The sequence below is a fragment of the Chiloscyllium punctatum genome, chromosome 1 (assembly GCF_047496795.1).
Source record: "Chiloscyllium punctatum isolate Juve2018m chromosome 1, sChiPun1.3, whole genome shotgun sequence".
Taxonomy (NCBI): domain Eukaryota; kingdom Metazoa; phylum Chordata; class Chondrichthyes; order Orectolobiformes; family Hemiscylliidae; genus Chiloscyllium; species Chiloscyllium punctatum.
Window position 1 is genome coordinate 50,254,998 of NC_092739.1, and position 13,728 is coordinate 50,268,725.

Below are 13,728 nucleotides of genomic sequence, written 5' to 3' on the forward strand. Positions count from 1 at the left end.
TCCTATATCTATCAACCCTCAATTTGAAGCTATGCCCCCTTGTGTTAGCCATCATCGTCGTAGGGAAAAAGCTTCCACTGTCCACCCGATCAAACCCTCTGATTATCTTATATGTTTCAATTAAGTCACCTCTCAACCTTCTCTCAAATGAAAACAGCCTCAAGTCCCACAACTTTTCCTCGCAAGACCTTCCCTCCATACCAGGCAACATCCTAGTAAATTTCCTCTGAACCCTTTCCAAACCTTCCACATTCTTCCTATAATGCGGTGACCAGACCTGCACGCAAAATTCTAAGTGCGGCCGCACCACAGTTTTGTACAGCTGCAGCATGACCTCATGGTTCCAAAACTCAATCCCTCTACTAAGAAAAGCTAACAGACCATATGTCGTCTTAACAGCCCTAACAAACTGGGTGGCAACTTTAAGGGATCTTTGGACATGGACAAGGGGGCATAGCTTTAAATTAAGGGGGGGGTAGATATAGGACTGATGTTAGGGGTAGGTTCTTCACTCAGCGAGTCGTAAGTTCATGGAATGCCCTGCCAGTAGCAGTGGTGGACTCTCCCTCTTTATGGGTATTTAAGCGGGCATTGGATAGGTATATGGAGGATAGTGGGTTAGCGTAGATTAGGTGGGCTTTGATCGGCGCAACATCGAGGGCCGAAGGGCCTGTACTGCGCTGTATTTTTCTATGTTCTATGTTCTATCTCGCTGCTCACCTACATGGCCAAGAAGCTTACCATTAGCCTTGTACTCTCCATTTCTGTTATTCCTTCCAAAGTGAATCACCTGACACTTTTCTGCATTAAACTCCATTTGCCACCTCTCAGCCCAGCTTTACAGCTTATCTTTGTCCCTCTATAACCTGCAACATCCTTTAACACTAACCAGAATTCCACCAACCTTAGTGTCATCTGAAATTTACTAACCCATCCTTTTACACCCTCAATAACGTCATTTATACAAATGACAAACAGCAGAAGATCCAAAACACATCCTTGTGGTATATCACTAGTAACTGAACTCCAGGATGAACATTTCCCATCAACCACCACCCTCTGTCTTCTCTCAGCTAGCCAATTTCTGATCCAAACCGCTAAATTACCCTCAATCCCATACCTCTGTATTTTGTGCAGGAGCCAACATGGGGAACCTTGCCAAATGCCTTGCTGAAATCCATATACATCACATCAACAGCTTTACCCTCATCCACCTGTTTGGTCACCTTCTCAAATTACCAGGGTTGTCTCTATTCCCCTTCTTGAAAAAGGGGACAATATTTACTATCCTCCAGTCTTCTGGCACTATTCCTATAGATAATGATGACATACAGACCAAAGCCAAAGACTTGGCAATCTCCTCCCTGGCTTCCTAGAGAGTCTTAGGATGAATCCCATCCAGCCCAGGGGATTTATCTATTTTCACACTTTCCAGAATTTCTAACACGTCCTCCTTGTGAACCTCAATCCCATCTATTTCTCAGTATTGTCCTTGACAATTGTCTTTTTCCAGTATGAATACTGATGAAAGATATTCATTTAGCACTTTCCCATCTCCTCTGACTCCATGCACAACTTCCCACAACTGTCCTTGATTGGCCCTAATCTTACTCTAGTCATTTTTTATCCCTTATATACCTATAGAAAGCTTTAGGGATTTCCCTGATCCTATCTGCCAACAACTTCTCGTGGCTGCTCCTTGCTCGTCTTAGCTCTTTCTTTAGGTCTTTCCTGGCCAACTTGTAACTCTCAATAGCCCTAACTGAATCTTCACAACTCTTCCTAACATAAGCCGCCTTCTTCCTCTTGACAAGAGATTCAACTTCCTTAGTAAACCACAGCTCCTGTGCCTGACAACTTCTTCCCTTTCCCCCAGCTGTAGCTCTTGCACTCTGGTGTATACCTCTTCCTTTCCATCGCTGAAGTAAACATAATCGGATTGTGCGCACTATCACCAAAGTGGTCACCTACTTCAAATCTAACACCAGACTGAGTTAATTTCCCAGTACCAAATCTAATGTGGCATGGCCTCTTGTTTTCCTGTCCACACACACTGTCAGAAAATCCTCCTATACATAATGGACAAAAACTGACCCATCTAAAGTACTCAAACTATAGTATTTTCAGTCAATATTTGGAAAGTTAAAGTCCCCCATAACAACTCCCCTGTTACTCTCACTCCTATCCAGAATCACCTTTGCTATCCTTTCCTCTACATCTCTGGAACTATTCTGAGGCCTATAGAAAACTCCCAACAGAGTGACCTCTCCTTTGCTGTTTCTAACCTCAGCCCATACTACTTCAGTAGGTGAGTCATCAAAGGTCCTTTCTGCCACTGTAATGTTGTCCTTGACTAACAATGACACACCTCCTCTCTTTTAACATCTTCTCTGTTCTTACTGAAACATCTAGATCCTGGCACCTGCAACAACCATTCCTGTCCCTGCTCTATCCATGTCTCTGGAATGGCCACAATATCGAAGTCTCAGGTACCAACCTAAGCTGCAAGTTCACCCACCTTATTCTGGATGCTCCTGGCATTGAAGTAGACACATTTCAACCAACTACTTGCTTGCTGGTTCCCCTTTGTGACCCTGAAACCTTATTTCGGACCTTCCTACTCTCAACCTCCTCTATACTTGAACTACAATTTAGGTTCCCATCCCCCTGCTGAATTAATTTAAACCCACCTGAAGTACATTAGCAAACTTTCCCCCCAGGATATTGGTACCCTCTGATTCAGGTGAATACCATCCTGTTTGTAGAGGTTCCACACACTTTGAAAGAGCCCCAATTATCCAGGAATCCAAAACTCTCTCTCCTGCACCATCTCTATAACCACGTGTTCAAATCCTTTCTCTCTCTATTCCTCACCTCGCTAACATGTGGCATGGGCAACAAACCAGAGAACACAACTCTGTCCTAGCTCTAAGCTTCCACCTAGCCCCTGAATTTCTGCCTTAAATCCCCATCTCTCTTCCTACCTATGCTGTTGGTGCTTATGTGGACCACAACTTGGGGCTGCTCCTGCTCCCTCGAAAAGATCCCAAAAACACGATCAGAGACATCATGAACCCTGGGTAGCAAAACACCAACCCACAGTCTCTCTCGTTCCCACAGAACCTCTTGTCTGTCCCCCTAATTATGGAGTCCCCAATGATTACTGCTCTGCTCCTATTCCCACTTCCCTTCTGAGCAACAGGAACAAACTCTGAGCCAGAGACCTGTGCCCCATTGCTTACCCCTGGCAAGTCGGCCCCCTAACAGTATCCAAAACAGTATACTTATTGTTGAGGGGAATGGCCACAGGGTATCCCTGCACTGCCTGCTGGTTCCCTTTCCATTCCCTGACGATAATCCATCTACCTTCTTCTTGTACATGAGGTGTGACTATCTCCTTGTAACTCCTCTCAATAACCCCCTTCGTCTCCCGAATGATCTGAAGTTCATGTGGAAGATTGTAATTTACCTATCAAATCGAAGAGATATTGGTACTGAGAAGTTACATAATCAAAAGTTAGCAACCAAATCTAGGTGGGTTTGGGTCTGAATTAGGTAAGGTTTGGACAGAAATGTGCCTTTTGCCTCTTGTTCCTTGATTAAAGTTTTATTTTATTATTCATTCTTGGGATGATGGTGTCACTAACTAGACCAGCATTCATTGTCCATCCCTAATTGTTAGGGACCAACCATTTTGCTGTTGATCTGGAGTCACATGCAGACCTGACCAGGTAAGGGTGGCAGTTTCCTATCCTAAAGGACATTAGTAAACCAGATGGATTTTTCTGGCAAACAACAATAGATTTGTGGTCATCATTAGACCCTTAATTTCAGGTTTTTTCATGAATTCAAATTCTACCATCTGCCATGGCAAGATTTGAATCTGGATCCCCAGAATTTTCAGGGTCCTATGGATATTATCTGGGTCTCTGGATTACCAGTCCAGCAACAATACCACTAGGCCATTGCCATGACTTTTTTTGTGTGGGAGTTGAGGTGAAATCATGGATAAACGGACAAACCCAATTAAGGAATTGTGTCATTTACTCTAGCTTCAAGGTTTCATATCAGGGGATTTATTTTAATACACAAGTTTGTGCTCAAGCCAAATGCTGCACCAGCATGATTTTGTTCTTTACAAAATCATAAGTCCAAGAACCATTGTGTGGGGAATGGAACCACCTATAAGGCACAGTTGTAAAAAGTGAATATATTTAGTTTGGCAACCATTTTAAGTTGGAACTTTAATTTTTCCTTGATTTTTTCTCCCACCTCAAGGGCGACCAAGCTTTAAGGGAAACATGTGACCTACTAAGAATTACTGACATCAAATATCACATTTCGTGATTCCAGGGAGTCAGAATATTATGAATTATCCTCACATTGCATTATCAAGTCAGCACTTGTGACAAATAACAATTCCAATGCCACAATGCTGAGATCACATCTACTTAAACCTCAGTAAATTGAAAGCAATGTTCCCAGGATTTTGGTTACATGCATTCCTGATGATGAAGTTCATGACAGGTTGTGGTGGTGGGGAGTCATCAGCTTTCTGTGACAGTATCATGGTTGAGATCATATAATAAACAGTTTGGGGACTGAACTCAACCTTTCTGGTCTGTACAACTCAGTTACTGACAATGGAAACTGCTGGAATTGTTAAATACAACATATTTAGAGTGTTTTTTTTAAAAGTACTTTATGGTACTTGGCTATACTAATGCTTCCTGGGTTATTTCCAGACACAGAAAACAGTACCTTTTCACCTTATTGCTACAAATTGTGGATTGGGCCTTACCCTTAAATGGTGCTTGGCAGGAAATTCTAATGTATTTACATATCAATGTAAACACATATCAATAAAAAGAAACAATAATGTATTGCTAAAAAAAACACATTTTATCAAAACTTTTCATCTTGTATTCAGAGCATTTGCAAGACCTTTATAAAGGAGAACAATTTATACTGTGGAAAAAGTGAGAGGTAATTGCTTGGTAAGTGGACTCTGATTGGTGGAGGCATTGCCACAGTGAATGTACCTGTTAGATGATGACTGACAGTTAACTACCAAGCTATCAGTCTGCCATCAACTAAACAAGTGCATTCTACATGGCATCACCTTCACTATTTGTCAGAATCCACTTGCTAACCAATCTGTCGCAGGGAGGTGAGTCCTGAGGGCGCATCCTGAACTGAAGGCTGCTGAGGAAAAGGCGAGGCCCTTGCAGACTGGAAGTGATGATTTGAATTTTGAAACCCAGAGTGGTCTGGATGCTTGGCCCAGTATTGTCTGGAGGCTAGGTGCTGGCATGGACCTGGTGAAAAGGACTGTAATTTGATTACTTTTAAAAAGACATTTTATTCTTATGCTGGACTTTGAGTAATTCAAGTAATTTAAGAAACAACTTGGTATTCCTATGCTAGACTATTTATTATTCTTTCAATTCTGTGACACATACTTAAGTATCTGTACCTAGGTAGCCTGTACCTAAGCTGGCACCATAAGCAGTGACATTACAGACTTTTCACTGCATTCATTCGAGTAACAATAAACAAACTCTAATTCTAATTGTCATAGGTATAAAATGTTGTTCCTCTTTAATTTGGTATTCTGGAGAAAGTCCTCATGAAAACAAAAAGCTTTGACAAAATGTGTCTTTTAGTTTAGCAAGATTCAAGTTCTGAATTATCAAATGACCAAACAGAATGTTGTGAGACTTAGAGGTAGATAGAGTTCTTGCAAGAATGCTCTTGTTGTACTCAGTAATAGAGGTCTTATGGAAAAAAAATCACTATTGAAATAACTCGGTGAATTGCTACTTTATGCAAACATCTGATTAGATTTTAACAGTAATAAATTTACAAAGTATGGACAAGAATACAAAGTATTTACTGTGGTGAAATCAAGACTCATTGCGTTCTATCTTTTATTCCCCGTGGATCATAAAACTTACAAAACAAAATTTGACTTCACACTTGTTGGGCCGAAGGGCCTGTTTCCACACTGTAGGGAATCTAATCCAATCTAGTCTGACCTGAAATTCATAAAATCTGCGGCATTAAACCTACATTTAATCTAACCTTCTTGTCAATTTCCCTTGGTTCTCATTCTTCACTGTCCTAATTTTGGACCTCAATTAGGATTCTGAATTTAAAACAAAATATAACAGTGTAATGTTGTCTGGTATAGTCTACTTTTTTTTCCATTAGCTTGATTAAATTATCTTCTACAAAATTAATTACTACATTTTAATGTTCTGGTACTTGATTTTTCCATCAATGTGTGAAAATTGCATATGGAGTTGCATTGTGCATAATGTCCACAATAGTTAATTCATTTTGCTGAGGATATCTGAGTGGCATTTTCAACAAATGTGTAGGACCAGAAAGCCTGTGAATATTACATAAAAATATGAACATTTACATTTCCTTAAAATGGCAATATTGAATGCATTATATGTTGGTTTCAAAAGCTTAATATACTGTTGGCTTCAGCTTGAAAGGTTAGAGAGTTCAGATATTGGATCATAGAATCCCTATAGAGCAGAAAAAGTGCATTCAGCCCTCTGAAGAGCATCCACCCACACTATTTCCATAATCCTGCATTTACAACTGCTAATCCACCTAGACTGTATATCCCTAGATATTATGAGGCATTGACAATATGCCTAACCTACACATTGAGACACAACAGGAGGAAACCAGAGCACCCAGTGGAAATCCATGAAGTCATAGAGATATAGAGCACAGAGACCCTTCGATCCAACTTGTCCATGCCGATCAAACATCCTAATCTAATCTAGTTCTATTTGCCAGCACTTGGTCCATATCCCTCTAAACCCTTGCTCTTCATTTAACCATTTAAAAGGCATCTAGATAGATATTTGTATCAGCCTCCACCACATCCTCAGGCAACTCATTCCATACACGCACCAGTCTCTGCGTGAAAAAGTTGCCCGTTAGGTCCCTTTTATATCTTTCTCCTCTCACCTTAAACTCCAGGGAAAAGATCTTGGCTATTTATCCTATCCATGCCTCTCATGATTTTATAAAACTCTAATAAGGTCATCCCTCTGCCTCCAATGCTCCAGGGAAAATAGCCCCAGCCTATTTAGCCTATAGCTCAAATCCTCCAACCCTGGCAATATCCTTGTAAGTCCTTTCTGAACCCTTTCAAGTTTCACAACATCTTTCTGATAGGAAGGAGACCAGAATTGCATACAATATTACAACAGTGGCCTAATCAATGCCCTGTACAGCTGCAACATGACCTTCCAATTCCTATAGTTAATGTTCTGACCAATAAAGGAAAGCATACCAAACACCTTCTACACTGTCCTATCTACCTGTGACTCCACTTTCAAGGAGCTATGAACCTGCACTCCAAGGTCTCTTTGTTCAGCAACACTCCCCAAGACCTTACCATTAAGTGTATAAGTCCTGTTCTGATTTGCTTTTCCAAAATGCAGCACATCACATTTATCTGAATTAAACATCATCTGCCACTCCTCAGCCCATCGGCCCATCTGATCACGATCCTGTTGTCCTTTGAGGTAACCTTCTTCACTGTCCACTGCACCTCCAATTTTGGAGTCATCTGCAAACTTACTAACTATACCTCTTATGCTCACATCCAAGTTATTTATATAAATGACGAAAAGTAGTGGACCCAGCACCAATCCTTGAGGCACTCCACTGGTCACAGGCCTACAGTCTGAAAAGCAACCCTCCACCACAAGTCATGGGGAGAATGTAGAAACTCCACACAGATGGTCACCCAAGGCTGGAATCAAACCCAAGTCCCTAGCACTGTGGGGCAGTCGTGCTGACTGCTAAGCCACTGTGCTGCCCATGTTGGGTCATTGCTGCAACCTAAGTTATGCATATTACAAAAAAAAAGTCAATTTATCAATATTTTATCATTATTTATATGTAAGTTCTCTTGACTGAGTAGAAAACTTTTCAACTGTGATTAACTACTTCCAGACAATGTGCATTTATGTTACCACTGTTTATTGGCACACTTAATTAATGGTAAAGCATACATAAAATACATCTGTATAATGACACAAAGACTCATTTCTAATTTTCACATATTGTGCTGAACATTTATGTGAATGAAATAGTTTCTGCTCTAAATTATCTTTTAGGCCTCTTACAAAAAGCTTACATAAATACACAAGCAAAAGGTGGACCAGCAAAGGTTCCGGCAAAACCTGAATATAAACGATAATCACTACCAGATTTCCATGATAGCAACTGTTCAAACTTAGGAACAATTCAAAGAAACCACAAACATGTCACACTAAGATTCCCACAAAATATAATGGGTTGCATGGCTTATAATACCAAGTGGGTTTTTAAAGCTTTAAATATGAACTTACTAAATTAAAGTAGAAGTTTTAATATTTTAATACTGCTGACTGCAAACATTTTCAAACAAGAAACGTTCAGGTGCAGCATGAAGAAAGGACGGGTCAGAGAGGAAAAGCACAAAATTTTTTTAATAAAAGTGATATGTTCTGGTTTATTGAGAGGCTTGTGGTGTGGGATTTTCTGATTTACTCTCCTGACTGGACTGGGCTTTGCTGTTCCAGGGACTATTACTTCCCAGTGCAGGAGAGTTATTGAAATCTTCCTCATCATCAATGCCATTTGCTGCATCATATTGTGTATTCTCTAATCGAGTGATCAGTCGCTCGTCCTCATCCCCGAATTCTCCTCCCATCAACGTAGGTTCGCCCACCACCATGACATCCTATAATAGGAACAAATAGTCATGTGGTAAAACATTGCAGAGATTTTGTTTGAATAGCTGTGAATTGGAATATAGGTGTGTCTGGTAAACGTATACCATAACTTTTGATATGATTGATAGTTAAGATAAACTTTATCTTTCACTTAACCAACAAAACTCAAATCTGTCAACCAACTATCTCTACGTATAATTCAACAAAATTGTACAGCTTGTATTAAGTAAGTCACTATTTTGTCAAATGTTAATCGGATACAACAGTTCCTAATCTTTATAAATATAACTTATTTTTAAACTCATTTTAACCTGTTTACTTAGATGCCAAACAAAATTTGATGCAGCACTGCAAGTAAAGGTACTCTGCATTCAGTGACCACCAGGTGGTGCATCTGCTCTGTTTATAGCATATTTTAATACAAGAAAACCATTGAAACAAATGCTGTTCCAATATATAACATGTGCCATTTGCAATTTACCAGGTTTATCACTTAATGGTGTATCTTCCATATATCATCACCGTTATATTTTCTTTCTGTGTGTTCATCGCAAATTTTCTAGAGTATCACTAGATAAAATCTGATTAATGGTCTTGCACGTTTCTCATAACATGTGAAACACATAAGTATAATCCTGTTGATTACTGCAATTTAATTAATACTTTCAAGTTAAGGCTTGAAAACAAAACACACAACTTGACAACATTTATGCTTTGTTCAGAAATGTAGATACATAACAATTGTGGAATTAAAGAATATTATAAGAAAAGCAGTTCAAAGCAAACTTTTGAAACTGAAGGCTTTCAGCTCATGATTATTTTTCAGTTATTTCTAAAAGGAGGTATAAACAGAGGTGAAATTTCATTTGCATTTCTACATAGAATTGGTTTGAGTCTATTTAAACAAACTTCAAACTTGACTGCACCTGATAAATTACTTTTTCACAGTATATATTTTTGGTATAAAATAGCCTATTTTATATGTTGTCAGGGTAACATTACTTTACTTAACAGGACTCTTTCTTTCTTTATTTCTCTGGCTCATATTCTGATGTATTTGAACTGGAGCTAGGGTAAACATTTTCCAATTTTTAAAATCTAAGTGTAGACTTTAGAAGTCAGTGTAATTATTTCAAATTCAAAAGATATCATCAACCTGTTTCCAATAACCTGTTTCCATTAGAAATATTCTTTAGCTAGCTACATTTTTGAAATCTCATCATTAATATCAATTTGAATATCGTTCATTCAAGCATTAAGTCTGTTACATTTACTTAAAATCATCAAACATAATTCCCAGAGGAAGTTCTGTCTTTATAAAGGAAAGTCCAAATTACATCCTATCTGTAGAAAAGAAAAGAATCACAAAAAAAATTGTTCCAAGCAACAAACCTTTGTGTTTAACCCTTAAATTTTGCATTAAGATGAATCCACTTGCCTGAGATTCAGAGATTAATTATTTTAGAAATGTGGGAAACAAAGCAACACACAGAACTGCAAACAGTTGTAATCTATTTCAATCCTTTGTGTAATAACAAAAAAAAAGTACTGGAAGAACTTAGTAGGTCAGACAGCATCTGTGGAACAAGACAAATCTAACCTTAGAAGTAAATTGATCTTTTCAAGACACTTGACCTGAACTGTAACATTGAGCTGAATTTTCCAGTCCTGAATGATGTGGGAGTCAGTTCAGAGAATATGACAAGATTTTTAAAAAAGTAGTCTCTTACATGGATAGAAACAAGTCCAGTTTTCCAAAGATTTAATGGTGAGATGAGTATCTCACTGCTAGTGGTAAGAGGCTGATTTACATGCAGTTACATCTCATTATTACCTTTTCCCATCTTCTCAATATTGAGTTTGTTATTCTTCAATGCGACAGAGCGAAATTAGGTGATTACAGTCCCCAACATGAATATCAGGTGAGGTACACAGTAGCTCCAGCTTGCTGCTTGCTCCTCCACAACTCTATCTTGGACAGAAATTCCAACAACTCAGGGCATGCTCAATGGACAACCTGTAGCCCTGTTCACAGACACTGCCATTGGACACGCACCAGCCTCACCACATCATCATGACACATCTCTGACTTACTTTACAATTATTCACTTTAATGCTGCACTTTGGAACACACTAACATTTTTCATTCCCATGGCTGTTGCTTTGTGCACAGGATCAGGCACCTATCACATTCTTTCTTAGTGCTCACAGCATCTCTGCCTTGCCTTGTCTTTTTACACATTTTTTACTCTTTTTACCCATTGCCACCTCATTCAGAGCATACAGGCTCACAGTAATTCTAACTTGTCTTTTAGTGCAGACACCAACACTATCAACATCCCTGGATATATCCTGTCCCACTGGCAGGACAGACCAACCAGAGGTGGCAAAACAGTTGGGAGCTGCCCTGGGAGTCCGCAACATTGACTCCAGACCTCATGACATCAGGTTAAAGACAAACAAGGAAACCTCCTACTGATTACAACCTCCTACTCTCCTCAGTTGATGAATAGCACTCCACCATGTTGAACACATCTGGAAGAAGCATTGCTGTTGGCAAGGATGTAAAATATACAAGAACGGGGGGGATTTCAATCCACCACAAAGAGTGGCTCAGTAGCAGTACTAAAGGACATAGCTGCTAGACTGGGTCTTTGGCAAGTCAGGAAACCAATAAGATGAAAAAACATACTTGATCTCATCCTTACTAATCTGCTAGCTGCATATGCATCTGTCTATGACAGTATCGGTTAGAGTGATATTGTACTGCCCTGTGAAGATGAAATCCTGCCTTCACATTGAGAATACCCTTCATTGTATTGTTTGGCACTCTCATCGTCCTAAATGGATAAACTCTGAACAGATTTGGCAAATCTAGACTGGGCATCCACGAGGTGCTGTGGATCATCAACAGCAGAATTGTACTCCAACACAATCTGCAACATTATGGTCCGGCTTATCCCCAACTCAACCATTACCATCAAGCAGTGCAGGAGGGCATGCCAGGAGCAGGAGCAGGAGCAGGCATACTTAAAAATGAGGTGTCAAACCTGGTGAAGTCACAAAACAGGTCTGCACACCAGACAGCGTAAGCAGCAAGTGATAGAACAAAGTGATACCATAACTAATAGATCAGAGCCAAGCTCTGCAGTCCTGCTACATCCAGTCATGAATTATGGTAGACAATTAAGCAATTCACCGATGGAGGAGACTCCACAACAATCCCCGTCATCAATGGTGGAAGAGCCCAGCATGTCAATGCAAAATGTGAGGCTGATTCACATCAATCTTCAGCCAGAAGAGCTAAGTGAATGATCCATCTCGGCTTCTTCCAAAGGTCTCCAGAATTTCAGATGTCAGTCAATTCACTTCTCTTTATGTGATATCAAGAAGCAGTTGGAGGCACTGGATACTGCAAGGCTGTAGGTCGCTCCCCTAGCCAAGCTTATCCAGTACAGTTACAACACTCGCATCTATAAAACAATGTGTAAAATTGCCCAGGTGTGTTTTATACACAAAAAGCAGAGCAAATTGAACCTAGCCATTTAACTGCCCTTGATCATCAGTAAAATGATGGAAGATGTTATCAACAGTGCTATCAAACACCACTTGCTCAGCAACAACCTGCTCACTGACAGTCAATTTGGGTTCCACCAGGACAACATCAGCCCCAACTTCATTAAGCCTTGAGTGAATGTGAACAAAACAGCTCAATTCCAGAGGTGTGGTGAGGTGAGAGTGACAGCTCTTTACAGGCCACATTTAATCAAGATAGCATCAATGGGAATCAGATGGCAAACTCTACAGTGGTTACAGTCATACCTGGCATGTAGGCAGATGGTTGTGATTGTTGGAAGTCAGTCATCTCAGCTCCAGGACATCACAACAGGAATTCCTTGAGTTACTGTCCTCAGCTTAATCATCTTTAGCTGCTTTATCAATTACCTTACCTCCATCATAAGGTCAGAAGTGGGGATAATCAATGATGATTGCATAATGTTCAATACCATTCATGACTCCTCAGATATTGAAGCAGTCCATGTTCAAATGCAACAAGATCTGGACACTTTCCTAACTTGAGTTGACACGTGGAAAGTAACATTCATGCCAGAAATACCAGGCAATGATCATCTCCAATAAGACACAGTCTAACCACCATCCCTTGACATTCAATGGTGCTATCATCACTGAATATGCCGTGGAGTCACCATTGACCAGAAACTCAACTGGACTCATTATATAAATACAGTAGCTAGAAGAGCAGATCAGAGGCTAGGAATACTGTGGTGAGTGATTCGCCATAGCCTGTCCATCATCGACAAGGCATAAGTCAAGAGTGTGAAGGATGAGTGCAAGTCTAACATCAGTCCAGAAACCTGACACCATCCAGGATAAAGCAGCCAGCTTGATTGGGATTACATTCACAAGCATAGTCTCCTTCAACCACTGAATTAGCCATTTGGATTCAGATCTGGCTCAAAGGTAGAAGACAGAGGGTGGTGGTGGAGGATTGTTTTTCAGACTGTAGGCCTGTGACTAGCAGTGTTCCATAAGAATTGGTGCTGGGTCTACTGCTTTTTGTCATATGTGTAAATTATTTGGATGTAAACATAGGAGGTACATTACTCAGTTTGCAGATGACAAACCATTGGTGGTATAGTGGATAGCAAAGATGGACCAATGAGGAGTGACAGAAGGAGTTTAATTTACATAAATGTGAGGTGCAGCATTTTTGAAAGGCAAATCAGAGTAGGACTTATACACTTAATGGTAAAGTCCTGGGGAGTGTTGCTGAACAAAGAGACCTTGGAGTGCAGGTTCATAGTTTCTTGAAAGTGGAGTTGCAGGTAAATAGGATAGTGAAGGTGGCATTTGATATGCTTGCTTTTATTGGTCAATGCATTGAGTATAGGAGTTGGGAGGTCATGCAGTGGCTGTACAGGACATTGGTTCGGCCATTTTTGGTTATTGCATG

General features: G+C 40.0%; 1 protein-coding gene across 6 annotated transcripts in view; it reads right to left on the reverse strand.

Moving 5' to 3' along the window:
* Nucleotides 1–7,999: 7,999 nt before the first annotated feature.
* LOC140463633 (LIM domain-binding protein 2) overlaps nt 8,000–13,728 on the reverse strand; it is a 298,470-nt gene continuing 292,741 nt past the window's right edge. For all 6 annotated transcript variants that reach the window (XM_072558233.1, XM_072558659.1, XM_072558577.1 and 3 more), the window contains one exon: nt 8,000–8,761. In XM_072558233.1, the coding sequence (XP_072414334.1) occupies nt 8,531–8,761 (231 nt within the window). In that variant the 3' untranslated portion in view covers nt 8,000–8,530. The remainder of the gene's footprint in view (nt 8,762–13,728) is intronic.